General features: G+C 46.8%; 1 protein-coding gene across 1 annotated transcript in view; it reads left to right on the top strand.

Moving 5' to 3' along the window:
- PPP2R5D (protein phosphatase 2 regulatory subunit B'delta) overlaps positions 1-19,302 on the top strand; it is a 115,536-nt gene that overhangs the window by 68,971 nt on the left and 27,263 nt on the right. Inside the window, 8 exon segments of the mRNA XM_075848509.1 lie at positions 5,430-5,601; positions 15,392-15,594; positions 15,675-15,785; positions 15,865-15,957; positions 16,919-17,049; positions 17,500-17,559; positions 17,707-17,815; positions 18,097-18,150. Coding sequence (XP_075704624.1) covers positions 5,430-5,601; positions 15,392-15,594; positions 15,675-15,785; positions 15,865-15,957; positions 16,919-17,049; positions 17,500-17,559; positions 17,707-17,815; positions 18,097-18,150 — 933 coding nt within the window.

Genomic DNA, 19,302 nt, shown 5'->3' with positions numbered 1-19,302 from the left:
ATGATGTATCTTGCGTCGGGATCGACAACAAGATTGACAACCTGATGGGGGAGGGACTTGTGGAGGGCTATGGCAACTCCACACGATCTGGAGAGGGGATTATTACTGAAATGCCACGTAGTGTAGTGTTTGTGCTTGATAGTAGGGGTATGTCCCTCCTTAAAGTGTGTTTCCTGGAAGCATGCAATGTGTACCTTACGCTTGTGTAGATGGTGTAGGATTTGCGCCCGCTTTTCAGGAACATTCAGCCCCTTCACATTGAAGGAGGCAATAGTAAGGTCAGCCATGGGTGCAGACTAAGCGGCTCGCTGAAGTATACCGGCTAACGCACGAGAGATCGGAGTCCAGGATCGCCAGGAGGGAGGCAGAGGAGGGAAACAAGCTAGGAGTAAAGAACAGAGCATTAGAGAAAAACACAGACATAAAATCAAACAAAAAAGGCAGTAAGAAAACAACTGCCGCACAAGCTAAGCGCACAATTGCGGTAGACCAAAAATTTGGTCCAAAACCTACAGGGGGAAGGTGACAACTACACATAAGAGTTATCCGCACTCCCCAGCGTACCATATTATAAGTATTGACAGCTTCACATCATTTGCACACTTTAAATAATGAGAGAGAGGAAGACATTGGAAGGCAGCTGAAGGTAATACTCAGAACCACAGGGATTCTTGAAATCCGACAGCAAGTAAGTAAAAGGAAGGATTCCAGGGGTGTGAAATCCGGGTCATCACGCCGAACAGGCGGTCTCCATGGGTGGAGTAGGGTCACGTTCTTGTCGGCGTCTAGATCTTCTGCGGGGTCCTCGTGGAGGGCGACCCTCTGCCACAGATAGAGGCCCAGGGAGCTGGCGTCTCCCCCTCGATCCTCCGCCAGCAGAGGATAACAATGAGGGCCACTCTGGTAACGCAACATGAGGAAGGTTCAAGTCCCGCAAGAAACTAGGCAAGTCGGTCGGGGATCGCACGGTATAGGTACGGCCATCCTGTCTGACCATCAGGGCAAACGGGAAGCCCCACCTGTAGATGATGTCCCGGTTTCGGAGCACCTCCAGCAGGGGCTTGAGAGCTTCTCTTTGCGCCAGTGTATGTCGAGATAAATCCGGCAAAATACGTAACTGCGTGCCTTGGTGGAGAATGATGGGCTGCCGGCGGATTTTTTGCAGGATAGAGTCCTTGATTGCGTAAAAATGGATTCGGCAGATGACATCCCTCGGCCGAGGATCATCAGCACTTACAGGGCGGAGAGCTCTATGTGCCCGGTCGATCTCTATATGGGTATTTGGCGGACGGCCTAGTAAAGTATTGAAGATGGAGGAGAGAGTCGAAAACAGATCGGACGCAGGAATAGATTCGGGCAACCCTCTCGCACGTAGGTTGTTCCTCCTGTTACGATTTTCGGTATCATCGAGGTGTTGTTGCAAAGTGAACAGCTGAGCTGAGTGCTGCTGGATAGTAGGTTGGATATTTGCAATAGTGGCATTATCAGCAGCCCGCTCCTGCGTAAGAGTGTCCACCCTTGTAGAAAGTGAGGAAAGTTCAGCCCGAAACTGAGTAAACTCCAGCTTACATTCTTCCACGATCTGTCTGGCAAAGGAAGACATATCAGCCCTGGTGGGCAACAGTTGGACAAGCTGGCGGATGTCTGAAAGAGTCGCCGGCCTGTTTTCACACACAGATCCAGACGACGGGTCTGTGAGACTTAATGCAAGGTCTGCTGGTATATCCGTCGGAGCACGGGCATACTCCAGGTCAGGAGAAGGAAGTGGGTGGAATTGAGGACCCTGGCCACGGGTATGTAATGCAGGCAAAGTCCCGGATTGAAGGGGAAATCGCACAGGCCCGGCCGGGGCGATGGTTGAGGGGACTTTTGGGGCGCTGCTCCTCGAGGAGCTGGAGGACCAAGATGGGGAGGCCCCCACCAGCCCAGGGCCCCTGAGAGGGGTGGGGAGGTCTGGAACTAGTGGCCCTACAGGCTGTAAAGTGACACTGGGGGTAGGAGGTTCAGAGCCTCGGTACTCACTGCGCCTTTCATATGAATCGTCCTGCTGTGGAGCTGTAGTCGGGGCAGCTGTGGCGTCTCTCGCGCCCCTGGGTGAGGAGCTGGAGAGAGCACGTCTTCACTCTCCCATAGCTGGCCACGCCCCCGACATGTCAAGTTTTTTAGGAAAAAATGTATTTACCCTTTAAACAGCCAGACACCCCTCCCCTTGCAGTAATATAACTCCTGAGGGCCATAGCGTCTGACTGCTGAGTGCTCTATGGGTGGGTGTCTCCGATATATCCTCCCCTATACAGACAATACAGGAAGTGTGCGCCTCCAATATGTCCTCCCCTATACAGACAATACAGGAAGTGTGCGTCTCCGATATATCCTCCCCTATACAGACAATACAGGAAGTGTGCGCCTCCAATATGTCCTCCCCTATACAGACAATACAGGAAGTGTGCGCCTCCAATATGTCCTCACCTATACAGACCGTACAGGAAGTGTGCTCCTCCAATATGTCCTCCCCTATACAGACAATACAGGAAGTGTGCGCCTCCAATATGTCCTCTCCTATACAGACAGTACAGGAAGTGTGCTCCTCCAATATGTCCTCCCCTATACAGACAATACAGGAAGTGTGCGTCTCCAATATGTCCTCCCCTATACATACAATACAGGAAGTGTGCGTCTCCAATATGTCCTCTATACAGACAATACAGGAAGTGTGCGCCTCCAATATGTCCTCTATACAGACAATACAGGAAGTGTGCGCCTCCAATATGTCCTCTATACAGACAATACAGGAAGTGTGCGCCTCCAATATGTCCTCTATACAGACAATACAGGAAGTGTGCGCCTCCAATATGTCCTCCCCTTTACAGACAATACAGGATGTGTGCTCCTCCAATATGTCCTCCCCTATACAGACCGTACAGGAAGTGTGCACCTCCAATATGTCCTCCCCTATACAGACAATACAGGATGTGTGCTCCTCCAATATGTCCTCCCCTTTACAGACAATACAGGATGTGTGTTCCTCCAATATGTCCTCCCCTATACAAACAATACAGGAAGTGTGCGTCTCCAATATGTCCTCCCCTATACAGACAATACAGGAAGTCTGCGCCTCCAATATGTCCTCCCCTATACAGACAGTACAGGAAGTGTGCGCCTCCAATATGTCCTCCCCTATACAGACAGTACAGGAAGTGTGCGCCTCCAATATGTCCTCCCCTATACAGACAATACAGGAAGTGTGCGTCTCCAATATGTCCTCCTCTATACAGACAATACAGGAAGTGTGCACCTCCAATATGTCCTCTATACAGACAATACAGGAAGTGTGCGCCTCCAATATGTCCTCCCCTATACAGACAGTACAGGAAGTGTGCGCCTCCAATATGTCCTCCCCTATACAGACAATACAGGAAGTGTGCACCTCCAATATGTCCTCTTTACAGACAATACAGGAAGTATGCTCCTCCAATATGTCCTCCCCTATACAGACAATACAGGAAGTGTGCGTCTCCAATATGTCCTCCCCTATACAGACAATACAGGAAATGTGCTCCTCCAATATGTCCTTTCCTATACAGTAAGTGTGCGTCTCCAATATGTCCTCCTCTATACAGACAATACAGGAAGTGTGCGCCTCCAATATGTCCTCCCCTATACAGACAGTACAGGAAGTGTGCGCCTCCAATATGTCCTCCCCTATACAGACAATACAGGAAGTGTGCGTCTCCAATATGTCCTCCTCTATACAGACAATACAGGAAGTGTGCGCCTCCAATATGTCCTCCTCTATACAGACAATACAGGAAGTGTGCGCCTCCAATATGTCCTCTATACAGACAATACAGGAAGTGTGCGCCTCCAATATGTCCTCCCCTATACAGACAATACAGGAAGTGCCTCCAATATGTCCTCCCCTATACAGACAATACAGGAAGTGTGCGTCTCCAATATGTCCTCCTCTATACAGACAATACAGGAAGTGTGTGCCTCCAATATGTCCTCTATACAGACAATACAGGAAGTGTGCGCCTCCAATATGTCCTCCCCTATACAGACAATACAGGAAGTGTGCTCCTCCAATATGTCCTCCCCTATACAGACAATACAGGAAGTGTGCGTCTCCAATATGTCCTCCTCTATACAGACAATACAGGAAGTGTACGCCTCCAATATGTCCTCTATACAGACAATACAGGAAGTGTGCACCTCCAATATGTCCTCCCCTATACAGACAGTACAGGAAGTGTGCGCCTCCAATATGTCCTCCCCTATACAGACAATACAGGAAGTGTGCGTCTCCAATATGTCCTCCTCTATACAGACAATACAGGAAGTGTGCGCCTCCAATATGTCCTCCTCTATACAGACAATACAGGAAGTGTGCGCCTCCAATATGTCCTCTATACAGACAATACAGGAAGTGTGCGCCTCCAATATGTCCTCCCCTATACAGACAATACAGGAAGTGCCTCCAATATGTCCTCCCCTATACAGACAATACAGGAAGTGTGCGTCTCCAATATTTCCTCCTCTATACAGACAATACAGGAAGTGTGTGCCTCCAATATGTCCGCTATACAGACAATACAGGAAGTGTGCGCCTCCAATATGTCCTCCCCTATACAGACAATACAGGAAGTGTGCGCCTCCAATATGTCCTCCCCTATACAGACAATACGGGAAGGAAGCATGGTATATTGAAATACTGTTCCAGAAGGATAAATAATTGCATTGATGTCTTGGTGTGGTGTCGTGGTGCGGTGTCTTAGGGCGGTGCGGTGTGCTAGTGCAGTTTGGTGAGTCAGCGCAGTGTGGTGTGTCCTTGTGCGGTGTCTTGTCTCAGTGCAGTGTGGTGTCTTAGTACCTTGTCTTAGTGTAGTGATTTTTATGCGTGCAGTGTGGTGTCTTAGTTCAGTGATTTTTTTTTATGTGTGTCGTGGTGTGGTGTCTTAGTGCAGTGTCTTGGTGCAGTGTGGAGGTGCGGTGCCTTGGTGCAGTGCAGTGTCTTGGTGCAGTGCGGTGTCTTGGTTCAGTGTGGAGTCGTAGTGCAGTGCGGTGTCTTAGTACGGTGTCTTGGTTCGGTGTGGTGTCTTAGTGCAGTGTCTTGGTGCCGGTGCGGTGTGGTGTCTTAGTGCAGTGTCTTGGTGCGGTGGTGTCTTGGTGCAGTGCGGTGTCTTGGTGCAGTTTGTGGTCTTAGAGGTCGATACTGTGGATGCCAGATGTTGTACATGGAGGTGTATGGAACGTTGCCTTCTCGGCTCCTCACTGGCATCGTTGTGAGCAGGTCCGTGTTTTACATCCTGAATTCTGCAGCCTTAACGTGACGCTAATGGATGATGATAATGAAGATTGGTGTAAGATATTGCATAATATACAGTGTCAGTGTTCACTGGTGTAACACGGTGTATTTATCACATCTGAAGGGTCAGCAGGGGGTGAACAAGCGTCCCAGCCCCAGCGCTCCACCTCCAACACAGCTAAACAAGATCCAGTATGGCGGCGGAGGGCAAGTGGTGAAGCGGGAGCGAAGACAGAGTTCATCCAGATTCAGCCTGAGCAAGGACAGAGAACTCCACAAACTGCCACCCCTGAAAGGTAAGAAGCCGTTGTGTATGTTAGGAGGCAAGGTGATGACATCACTGCTCCATGGTGTTAGGAGGCAAGGTGATGACATCACTGCTCCATGGTGTTAGGAGGCAAGGTAATGACATCACTGCTCCATAGGGCTAGGAGGAAAGGTGATGACATCACTGCTGCATGGGGCTAGGAGGCAAGGTGATGACATCACTGCTCCATGGTGTTAGGAGGCAAGGTAATGACATCACTGCTCCATGGTGTTAGGAGACAAGGTGATGACATCACTGCTCCATAGGGCTAGGAGGAAAGGTGATGACATCACTGCTGCATGGGGCTAGGAGGCAAGGTGATGACATCACTGCTGCATGGGGCTAGGAGGCAAGGTGATGACATCACTGCTCCATGGCGCTTTTTACAGTTATGTTCAGTATTACTAAGTGTCGCTGCGTTATGTTGCTTCTAAGCTCTTACATGGGACATTGTCATGCTGGGTCTCTTCTAAGATACACCATTTGGAGAGAAGTATGCGACCCCTCGGTCACTCCACAGGACACGTTACATAGAGAAGCGTCATTCCACAGAACACGTCATATAGAGAAGTGTCACTCCACAGGACACGTCACTCCACAGAACACGTCACATAGAGAAGCGTCACTCCACAGAACACGTCACATAGAGAAGCGTCACTCCACAGAACACGTCACATAGAGAAGCGTCACTCCACAGAACACGTCACATAGAGAAGCGAGTGCCGGATGTTATACACTGGGGGGGGGCGAGTGCCAGATGTTATACACTGGGGGGGGGCGTGCATCACCTGTGGTGATGAGGAAACACCAGGATACAATGATGAGAGGGGGGGGACACATACTTTTCTCCACATAGTGTATAATGAAGCCTGATACATGTATAAAACCTTAACCCCTTTTCGACTGCGCTGTGTATATATATATATATATATATACAGCGCAGTCGGGAAGTGGTTCCCTCAAACCGCAGTACAGTTACATTGCGGTGGTAACACAGGCTCAGAAGCATCACCGCCGGGTGTCAGCTGTATATTCTAGCTGACACCCTGCTGTAATGGCCAGGAGCGGAGCTAACCTCCGATCCCGCGGATTAACTCCTTAGATGCTGTGGTCAATAGCGATCGTGGCATCTAAGAAGTGTTTAGCCGATTGGCATCTCCATGACGCGATCGCGGGGCTCCTGGTCGGCCAAGCACGGAAGCCTGTTAGGACTGGCAGGTACTGGCAGGCTTGCTGTCCGTGTCACACTGTCCGCTCCCATACATCGCTCTATGTAGTTAGTGCAATGTATTAGTATAGCAGGTGTTGCAGGACTTAACGTTCCCTCGTGGGACCAAAAAAAAAAGTTAATAAAAACTTTGTATAAAAAAAATAAATGTTTAAAATGAATAACCCCAAATTGCCTTTTTTCCCATAAGTATTTTATTATTGAAAAAACGTATAAAATAAATAAAACAATACATAATTGGTATCGCAGTGTCCGTAACGACGTAAACGGTAAAACTATTACGTAATTTATTCCACAAGGTGAAAGGCGTAAGAAAATAGGTCACAGCTTCTCCCAATAAACTATAATAAAAGTCACATTTACCCAATTGTACCAATAAAAACAGCCCGTCCTGCAACAAAAAGCCCCGACACCGTTATGGCTCTTAGAATGTGGCGACATCGAATGTGGTAAGTAATCGTATCGACCCGCAGAATAAAGTTCACATGTCATTTATGGGACCCGGTGAATGCCGAAAAAAAAAACCAATAAAAAACAATTCCAAAATTGCTGTTTTTCAGTAATTTCCTCTTCCAAAAAATTAAGTAAAATGTGATCAAAAAGTTGCATGTGTCCCAAAATGGTACCGATAAAATCTACCGCGCCATCAACCGAAAAACAGCCTGATATGCAGCACAGAGGGGAACGTGGGTACTGACGCGTTGAATAAAGGGAACACTGAAAAGAAAAATAAATAACAAAAGGATCGCTGTTTAATTGGTCCCTGGTCTCCCAAAAAATAGAATAAAAAGTGATCAAAAAGCGGCAGGTACCCTAAAATGGTGCCAATAGAAACTACAGCTCGTCCTGCAAAAAACAAGCCCTCATATGGCTACGTGGCTGGAAAAACAAGAAAACGTGATGGCTCTAACAAGGCGGGAATTACAAAACATCCAGATGTGCCGGCCGAGGGGAACAGTTCTTCAGTTTCAAGAAGTGGTTATCAGGGCCCTAGTATTAGGGAAACAGGAAGGGGAGGGCCCAAACATATCAACTGTAAGCGGGGGCGCCCGTAGTATACCAGGAAGGGGAGGACCCAAACATATCTGCTGGAAGCGGGGGCGCCCGTATTATACCAGGAAGGGAAGTACCCAAACATATCAGCTGGAAGCGGGGGCGCCCGTATTATACCAGGAAGGGGAGGGCCCAAACATATCAGCTGGAAGCGGGGGCGCCCGTAGTATACCAGGAAGAGGAGGACCCAAACATATCTGCTGGAAGCGGGGGCGCCCGTAGTATACCAGGAAGAGGAGGACCCAAACATATCAGCTGGAAGCGGGGGCGCCCGTATTATACCAGGAAGGGGAGGGCCCAAACATATCAGCTGGAAGCAAGTGTGCCCGTATTATACCAGGAAGGGGAGGGCCAAAACATATCTGCTGGAAGCAAGGGTGCCCGTATTATACCAGGAAGGGGAGGGCCCAAACATCTGCTGGAAACAAGGGTGCCCTTATTATACCAGGAAGGGGAGGGCCCAAACATCTGCTGGAAGCGAGGGCGCCCGTATTATACCAGGAAGGGGAGGACCCACACATATCTGCTGGAAGCGAGGGCGCCTGTATTATACCAGGAAGGGGAGGGCCGAAACAGATCAACTGGAAGCGGCGGCGTCCGTATTATACCAGGAAGAGGAGGGCCCAAATATATCAGCTGGAAGCGAGTGCGACCGTATTAAAACAGGAAGGGGAGGACCCAAACATATCTGCTGGAAGCGAGGACGCCCGTATTATACCAGGAAGGGGAGAACCCAAACATCTGCTGGAAACGGGGACGCACGTATTATACCAGAAAGGGGAGAGCCCAAACATATCTGCTGGAAGCGAGGACGCCCGTATTATACCTGGAAGGGGAGGACCCAAACATATCAGCTGGAAGCGAAGGCGTCCGTATTATACCAGGAAGGGGAGGGCCCAAACGTATCAACTGGAAGCGGGGGCGCCCGTATTATACCAGGAAGGGGAGGGCCCCAACAGATCAACTGGAAGCGGCGGCGCCTGTATTATACCAGGAAGAGGAGGGCCCAAATATATCAGCTGGAAGCGAGGTCGCCCGTATTATACCAGGAAGGGGAGGGCCCAAACATATCAATTGGAAGCGGGGGCACCCGTATTTTACCAAGAAGGGGAGGGCCCAAACATATCAGCTGGAAGCGAAGGCGCCCGTATTATACCAGGAAGGGGAGGACCCAAACATATCTGCTGGAAGCGAGGACGCCCGTATTATACCAGGAAGGGGAGAACCCAAACATCTGCTGGAAACGGGGACGCACGTATTATACCAGAAAGGGGAGAGCCCAAACATATCTGCTGGAAGCGAGGACGCCCGTATTATACCTGGAAGGGGAGGACCCAAACATATCAGCTGGAAGCGAAGGCGTCCGTATTATACCAGGAAGGGGAGGGCCCAAACAGATCAACTGGAAGCGGCGGCGCCTGTATTATACCAGGAAGAGGAGGGCCCAAATATATCAGCTGGAAACGAGGTCGCCCGTATTATACCAGGAAGGGGAGGGCCCAAACATATCAATTGGAAGCGGGGGCACCCGTATTTTACCAAGAAGGGGAGGGCCCAAACATATCAGCTGGAAGCGAAGGCGCCCGTATTATACCAGGAAGGGAAAGGCCCAAACAGATCTGCTGGAAGCGAGGGCGCCCGTATTATACCAGGAAGGGGAGGACCCAAACATATCAGCTGGAAGCAAGGGCGTCCGTATTTTACCAGGAAGAGGAGGGCCAAACATATCTGCTGGAAGCGAGGGCACCCGTATTATACCAGGAAGGGGAGAGCCCAAACATATCAACTGGAAGCGGGGGCGTCCGTAATATACCAGGAAGGGGAGGACCCAAACATATCTGCTGGAAGCGAGGGCCCCCGTATTATACCAGGAATGGGAGGAGCCAAACATATCAGCTGGAAGCTGGGGTGCACGTATTATACCGGGGGAACACTTATCCAGCAAAGTTCCTGAAGTACAGAGAAGGAAAAGTCTCAAAAAAGTGCAATGTCCCAAAAGAGGGATAAGAAAGGACGCCATTTATCAGTGCGGCACCGGCCTGTGTATAAATGATTGCTTCATGGCGTACCACACATGTATGGATTATTATTTGTTTACCCCATTATTATACCCTCTTATTATGTCCTGATATACTCCACACATATTACATATCCCCATTATTACACCCTCTTATTATATCCTGATATACTCCGCACAGATTACATATTCCCCATTATTATACCCTCTTATTATACCCTGATATACTCCGCACAGATTACATATTCCCCATTATTATACCCTCTTATTATGTCCTGATATACTCCGCACAGATTACATATCCCCATTATTATACCCTCTTATTATACCCTGATATACTCCGCACAGATTACATATCCCCATTATTATACCCTCTTATTATATCCTGATATACTCCGCACAGATTACATATTCCCCATTATTATACCCTCTTATTATACCCTGATATACTCCGCACAGATTACATATTCCCCATTATTATACCCTCTTATTATACCCTGATATACTCCGCACAGATTACATATTCCCCATTATTATACCCTCTTATTATGTCCTGATATACTCCGCACAGATTACATATCCCCATTATTATACCCTCTTATTATGTCCTGATATACTCCACACATATTACATATCCCCATTATTATACCCTCTTATTATGTCCTGATATACTCCGCACAGATTACATATTCCCCATTATTATACCCTCTTATTATGTCCTGATATACTCCGCACAGATTACATGTCCCCCATTATTATACCCTCTTATTATGTCCTGATATACTCCGCACAGATTACATATCCCCATTATTATACCCTCTTATTATACCCTGATATATTCCGCACAGATTACATATTCCCCATTATTATACCCTCTTATTATGTCCTGATATACCCCGCACAGATTACATATCCCCATTATTATACCCTCTTATTATATCCTGATATACTCCGCACAGATTACATATCCCCCATTATTATACCCTCTTATTATGTCCTGATATACTCCGCACAGATTACATATCCCCATTATTATACCCTCTTATTATATCCTGATATACTCCGCACAGATTACATATCCCCATTATTATACCCTCTTATTATACCCTGATATACTCCGCACAGATTACATATTCCCCATTATTATACCCTCTTATTATATCCTGATATACTCCGCACAGATTACATATCCCCATTATTATACCCTCTTATTATGTCCTGATATACTCCGCACAGATTACATATCCCCATTATTATACCCTCTTATTATATCCTGATATACTCCGCACAGATTACATATCCCCATTATTATACCCTCTTATTATATCCTGATATACTCCACACAGATTACATATCCCCATTATTATACCCTCTTATTATACCCTGATATACTCCGCACAGATTACATATCCCCATTATTATACCCTCTTATTATACCCTGATATACTCCGCACAGATTACATATCCCCATTATTATACCCTCTTATTATATCCTGATATACTCCGCACAGATTACATATTCCCCATTATTATACCCTCTTATTATACCCTGATATACTCCGCACAGATTACATATCCCCATTATTACACCCTCTTATTATATCCTGATATACTCCGCACAGATTACATATTCCCCATTATTATACCCTCTTATTATACCCTGATATACTCCGCACAGATTACATATCCCCATTATTATACCCTCTTATTATATCCTGATATACTCCGCACAGATTACATATCCCCATTATTACACCCTCTTATTATGTCCTGATATACTCCGCACAGATTACATATTCCCCATTATTATACCCTCTTATTATGTCCTGATATACTCCGCACAGATTACATATCCCCATTATTATACCCTCTTATTATACCCTGATATACTCCACACATATTACATATCCCCATTATTATACCCTCTTATTATGTCCTGATATACTCCACACATATTACATATCCCCATTATTATACCCTCATATTATATCCTGATATACTCCGCACAGATTACATAACCCCATTATTATACCCTCATATTATATCCTGATATACTCCGCACAGATTACATATCCCCATTATTATACCCTCATATTATGTCCTGATATACTCCACACAGATTACATATCCCCATTATTATACCCTCATATTATGTCCTGATATACTCCGCACAGATTACATATCCCCATTATTATACCCTCTTATTATGTCCTGATATTCTCCGCACAGATTACATAACCCCATTATTATACCCTCATATTATGTCCTGATATACTCCGCACAGATTACATATCCCCATTATTATACCCTCTTATTATGTCCTGATATACTCTGCACAGATTACATATCCCCATTATTATACCCTCTTATTATATCCTGATATACTCCGCACAGATTACATATCCCCATTATTATACCCTCATATTATGTCCTGATATACTCTGCACAGATTACATATCCCCATTATTATACCCTCTTATTATATCCTGATATACTCCGCACAGATTACATATCCCCATTATTATACCCTCTTATTATACCCTGATATACTCCGCACAGATTACATATTCCCCATTATTATACCCTCATATTATGTCCTGATATACTCCACACAGATTACATATCCCCCATTATTATACCCTCTTATTATGTCCTGATATACTCCGCACAGATTACATATCCCCATTATTATACCCTCCTATTATGTCCTGATATACTCCGCACAGATTACATATCCCCATTATTATACCCTCTTATTATACCCTGATATACTCCGCACAGATTACATATTCCCCATTATTATACCCTCATATTATGTCCTGATATACTCCACACAGATTACATATCCCCATTATTATACCCTCTTATTATGTCCTGATATTCTCAACACAGATTACATATCCCCCATTATTATACCCTCTTATTATGTCCTGATATACTCCGCACAGATTACATATCCCCATTATTATACCCTCATATTATACCCTGATATACTCCGCACAGATTACATATTCCCCATTATTATACCCTCTTATTATACCCTGATATACTCCGCACAGATTACATATTCCCCATTATTATACCCTCATATTATGTCCTGATATACTCCGCACAGATTACATATCCCCATTATTATACCCTCTTATTATGTCCTGATATACTCCGCACAGATTACATATCCCCCATTATTATACCTTCTTATTATGTCCTGATATACTCCGCACAGATTACATAACCCCATTATTATACCCTCTTATTATGTCCTGATATTCTCCACACAGATTACATAACCCCATTATTATACCCTCTTATTATGTCCTGATATACTCCGCACAGATTACATATCCCCCATTATTATACCTTCTTATTATGTCCTGATATACTCCGCACAGATTACATAACCCCATTATTATACCCTCTTATTATGTCCTGATATACTCCGCACAGATTACATATCCCCATTATTATACCCTCTTATTATGTCCTGATATACTCCACACAGATTACTTATTCCCTACATTATAAACTGAAATACCAGTAAAATACAAACGGGACTATTAACAAGCAAAATACTCGATCTGAAAGCCAAATGGCGCTCCCTCCCTTCTGAGCCCTACAGCGTGCCCAAACATCAGTTTACATCCACATGTATGGCATTGCCGTACCCAGGAGAACTCGCTTAACAATTTATGGGGTAAGATTCTCCAGTGGCACGAAATATTGTGCGTTGAAATGGCTTATCAGTGGAAAAACTAAATTTTTACTTTGCTTCATCCACTGCATAATACTTTCTGATGATCACCAGTTTGGTCTAAACGCTGATTACACCTCTGATAAATGCCTTTCATGGGTGTAGTTCCTAAAATGGGGTACTTTTGTTTTGGTGAGTCCGCAAACCATTCCAGAAAAATCTACTCTCAAAAAGTCAAATGGTGCGACCTCCTTTCTGAGCCCTCCCATATGAATTCCTCAAGGGTTTTTAGTTTCCCAAATGGAGTCACTTGTTAGGGATTTCCACTGTACTGGTACCTCAGGGGCTCTTCAAATGTGACATGGCGCCCAAAAACCAATCTTGCAAAATCTGAGCTCCGCAAGCCAAATAGCGCTCCTTCCGTTCTGAGCCCCGCCATGTGCCCAAACATCAGTTTATGACCACATATGGGGTAATGCTGCAATCAGGAGATATTGATTTAAAAATGTTAGGGGGGCTTTATCTCCTTTTGTTCCTTGTGGAAATGAAAAAAAATGTGAGCTAATATGACATCTTATTTGACCCTGTGGGGTCAAAATGCTCACTACACCCCTAGAGGAATTCCTTGTGGGGTGTAGTTTCCAAAATGGGGTATTTTTGGGGGTGTTTCCACTGTTTTGGCACCACAAGACCTCTCCAAACCTGACATGGTGCCTGAAAATACTCTAATAAAAAGGAGGCCCCATAATCCTCTGGCTGCTCCATCGTTTCGGAGGCCGGTGCTTCAGCCCATTACCGCACTAGGGCCACGTGTGGGATATTTCTAAAAACGTCAGAATCTGGGCAATAAATAATGAGTTGTGTTTCTCTGGTAAAACCTTCTGTGTTACAGAAAAAAATTATTTACAATGGATTTCTACTTAAAAAAATTTAAATTTGTACATTTCACCTCTACTTTGCTTTAATTCCTGTAAAACAGCTAAAGGGTTAAGAAATTGTATTGAATACTTTGATGGGTGCGTTTTTTTAAATCGGGTGATTTATGGGGGTTTTCTAATGTATGGGCTCCTCAAAGCCGCTTCACAACTGATATGGTCCCTGAAAATATAGACTTTGGAAATTTTCTTATGTCCTAGAAAAATAAAATGTTCGAAAAACGATGCCAATCTAAAGTAGACGTATGGGGGATGTTAATTCGCAACACTTTTGTGTGGTATAACGGCCTCTCTTACAAGCAGATACATTTACATTTAGAAAAATGAACATTTTTAAAAATGTTCTCAATTTTGGTGTTTTTCACAAAAAAATACTGAATGTGTCGAGCAAATTTCACCACTTACATAAAGTACAATGTGTCACAAGAAAACAGTCTCAGAATCGCTGGGATAAGTAAAAGCATTCCAGAGTTATTACCACATAAAGTGACACCTGTCCATATAATAATGAGGATCTGTCAGGAAGGAGAAAAGTGGCAGCTCCGGGAAGGGGTTAAAGGGGTTGTCTCCTGTTAACAGACAAGAAGCCCTCCCCGCGGGTCTGCCCTCTTCTGCTACCACTGGGGGAAACCGCGTCCGGTGGCACATATAGGCTGAGCAGACAGGGAATCCCCTCTATGGACAGGAGACCACCCCTTTAATACTGGAGCCCAGAAGTGACCCATCCAGGAGGTGTCCGCACAGGGTGACCCTCCCGTTGTTGACAACCTTGCTGAAGACACTTGGTCCGCCCTCATGTGGTGACATCGTGGGGACCCGCACTGGATCGGACATTAGATTGTTCTTCATCCACAGATTGCCCCCTGGGGGAGGAGCGGGAGACCCTGTTTGTACAGAAGATTCGTCAGTGCTGCGTCCTCTTTGATTTCGTGTCTGATCCGCTCAGTGACCTGAAATACAAGGAGGTGAAGAGAGCGGCGCTCAGCGAGATGGTGGAATACATCACCCACAGCCGCGACGTGCTGACTGACTGCATCTACCCTGAGGCTGTGCACATGGTGAGAGCAGCGCAGAGTATTTCAGGAGGCCATGGCTTGTGTTGCGCTCTTCTCTCTGACGCACGTCTTGCACTTCTCAGTTCTCAGTGAATTTATTCCGGCCGCTTCCACCCTCGTCCAACCCCAGCGGAGCAGAGTTTGACCCGGAGGAGGATGAGCCCACGTTAGAGGCAGCGTGGCCCCACCTACAGGTAACGGGCACAGGTCGCCACGGGACGGGGGGGTTTCTTGTTTGCGCCCGACTTACACGTTTTCTCTTTATTTTCTCAGCTGGTTTATGAGTTTTTCCTCAGATTTCTCGAGTCTCCCGACTTTCAGCCCAACGTGGCGAAGAAATACATAGACCAGAAGTTTGTGCTCTCGGTAAGAGGCTTGTGTGATGTAGTGGAGGCCTCCGTGTGTGTGATGTAGTGGAGGCCTCCGTGTGTGTGAGATGTAGTGGAGGCCTCCGTGTGTGTGAGATGTAGTGGAGGCCTCCGTGTGTGTGAGATGTAGTGGAGGCCTCCGTGTGTGTGAGATGTAGTGGAGGCCTCCGTGTGTGAGATGTAGTGGAGGCCTCCGTGTGTGTGATGTAGTGGAGGCCTCCGTGTGTGTGAGATGTAGTGGAGGCCTCCGTGTGTGTGAGATGTAGTGGAGGCCTCCGTGTGTGTGATGTAGTGGAGGCCTCCGTGTGTGTGAGATGTAGTGGAGGCCTCCGTGTGTGTGAGATGTAGTGGAGGCCTCCGTGTGTGTGAGATGTAGTGGAGGCCTCCGTGTGTGAGATGTAGTGGAGGCCTCCGTGTGTGAGATGTAGTGGAGGCCTCCGTGTGTGTGATGTAGTGGAGGCCTCCGTGTGTGTGAGATGTAGTGGAGGCCTCCGTGTGTGTGTGATGTAGTGGAGGCCTCCGTGTGTGTGTGATGTAGTGGAGGCCTCCGTGTGTGTGTGATGTAGTGGAGGCCTCCGTGTGTGTGTGATGTAGTGGAGGCCTCCGTGTGTGTGAGATGTAGTGGAGGCCTCCGTGTGTGTGAGATGTAGTGGAGGCCTCCGTGTGTGTGAGATGTAGTGGAGGCCTCCGTGTGTGTGAGATGTAGTGGAGGCCTCCGTGTGTGTGAGATGTAGTGGAGGCCTCCGTGTGTGTGAGATGTAGTGGAGGCCTCCGTGTGTGTGAGATGTAGTGGAGGCCTCCGTGTGTGTGTGTGTGATGTAGTGGAGGCCTCCGTGTGTGTGATGTAGTGGAGGCCTCCGTATGTGATGTAGTGGAGGCCTCCGTGTGTGTGATGTAGTGGAGATGATGTAGTGTAGACCTCCATGTGGTTGATGTGTGGCCCTCGTGTGTCTTCTCAGCTCCTGGATCTGTTTGACAGTGAAGATCCCCGAGAGCGAGATTTCCTGAAGACAATTCTGCATCGGATCTATGGAAAGTTTCTGGGGTTGCGGGCGTACATGAGGCGGCACATTAATAACATCTTCTACAGGTGAGACGCCCCTCATTATACAACCGTGACCCCTTATATTGTCCTCAGCAACACATTTTGTGGTAGAAAGGAAAAGTGGGGTGGGTGCTGTAGCAGCCAATCAGCTTCCAGCTCTCATTTTTGAGAGGCCCTTTAAAAATGAAAGAAGCAATCCGATTGGTTGCTATGGGTAAAGCTCCTGTCAGAAATTGATGCGGCACGTGGACCGGCGCTCATTAGACGAATGATTGTCCTGTATCGGGATGAACGAGATGGGTGAATATTGCCGGCAACTCATCGCTGTCTACACGAGGGGACGCGCGGCTGATAATGTTATAAAAGAGCGTTCCCTGATCATCGGCGTTTACTCTGCCGCTTCTCCTTCGCTCTAGTTTTATCTATGGGGTAGACTGAGCAGGCGGTGATGTCATCGGTGATGTCATCGGTCTCTTGCCATTTGTCTTTCTGTAGGTTTATTTATGAGACGGAACATCACAATGGAATCGCTGAACTTCTGGAGATACTCGGCAGGTATATATGTGTACAGTAGTAGTTCATGGATGATGGTGGTGGTAGTCCGTGGCTGTGTGCCCGCCATTCTTGGCGTCCTCACAGCCTGTTCTTGTCGGTCCCACATGCAGCGGGTGAGACTTTTTACCTCTTTCCTTCTCATTTCAGCATTATTAATGGTTTTGCGCTTCCCCTGAAAGAAGAACACAAGATGTTCCTAATCCGAGTCCTGTTACCTCTGCACAAGGCCAAGTCCCTGAGCGTCTACCACCCCCAGGTAACCCGTCCACCCGGCGTGTGCGACATTGTGGCTGTCCCGGGCGGACTACTCTTCCTATCAGAGCCCGGGACAGGTGTGAAGTGTAGTAGTAGGTGAAGAATGGCTATTTGTTCTGCACCTCCATATTACCGGGGGGGCGGCTCTATATAAACTTGGCCGCAGAAGAGTGCAGCGAGGACTGCGGCGAGGTCCATGACCGGGACACTATCTCCAGCTCGCAGCATGATGTGACGTGTAGGATGCCGTCCCCTGTAACCTCTCTCCTTCTCTCCCTGCAGCTGGCTTACTGCGTAGTGCAGTTCTTGGAGAAGGACAGTACCCTGACCGACCCCGTGAGTACAATGGATCACATATATGTATTACCCTGACCGACCCCGTGAGTACAATGGATCACATATATGTATTACCCTGACCGACCCCGTGAGTACAATGGATCACATATATGTATTACCCTGACCGACCCCGTGAGTACAATGGATCACATATATGTATTACCCTGACCGACCCCGTGAGTACAATGGATCACATATACGTGACTGCGGGTGTGGGAATCGCCCGAGCTTGGAAAGAAAGGTCACGTGACATCTGCAGCTCATCCCATGTGCTCAGGAGGGGTGCTAGATAATGCAGGAGAAGATGCAGCAGTAAAATTATCCTTACAAGCAGATTATATACCTTATTAAATACCATACCTATAATATACCCGTACCAGAGTAACCAGACACCCGTACCATACCTATAGTACACCCATACCAGAGTAATCAGACACCCGTACCATACCTATAGTACACCCATACCAGTGTAATCAGACACCCGTACCATACCTATTGTACACCCATACAAGAGTAACCAGACACCCGTACTATACCTATAGTACACCCATACCAGTGTAACCAGACACCCGTACCATACCTATAGTACACCCATACCAGTGTAATCAGACACCCGTACCATACCTATTGTACACCCATACAAGAGTAACCAGACACCCGTACTATACCTATAGTACACCCATACCAGAGTAACCAGACACCCGTACCATACCTATAGTACACCCATACCAGTGTAATCAGACACCCGTACCATACCTATTGTACACCCATACAAGAGTAACCAGACACCCGTACTATACCTATAGTACACCCGTACTATACCTATAGTACACCCATACCAGAGTAACCAGACACCCGTACCATACCTATAGTACACCCATACCAGTGTAATCAGACACCCGTACCATACCTATTGTACACCCATACAAGAGTAACCAGACACCCGTACTATACCTATAGTACACCCATACCAGAGTAACCAGACACCCGTACCATACCTATAGTACACCCATACCAGTGTAACCAGACACCCGTACCATACCTATTGTACACCCATACAAGAGTAACCAGACACCCGTACTATACCTATAGTACACCCATACCAGAGTAACCAGACACCCGTACCATACCTATAGTACACCCATACCAGTG

The sequence above is a fragment of the Rhinoderma darwinii genome, unplaced genomic scaffold (genome assembly GCF_050947455.1).
Source record: "Rhinoderma darwinii isolate aRhiDar2 unplaced genomic scaffold, aRhiDar2.hap1 Scaffold_42, whole genome shotgun sequence".
NCBI classification, from domain to species: domain Eukaryota; kingdom Metazoa; phylum Chordata; class Amphibia; order Anura; family Rhinodermatidae; genus Rhinoderma; species Rhinoderma darwinii.
This window is presented reverse-complemented; position numbering and strand designations above follow the sequence as displayed.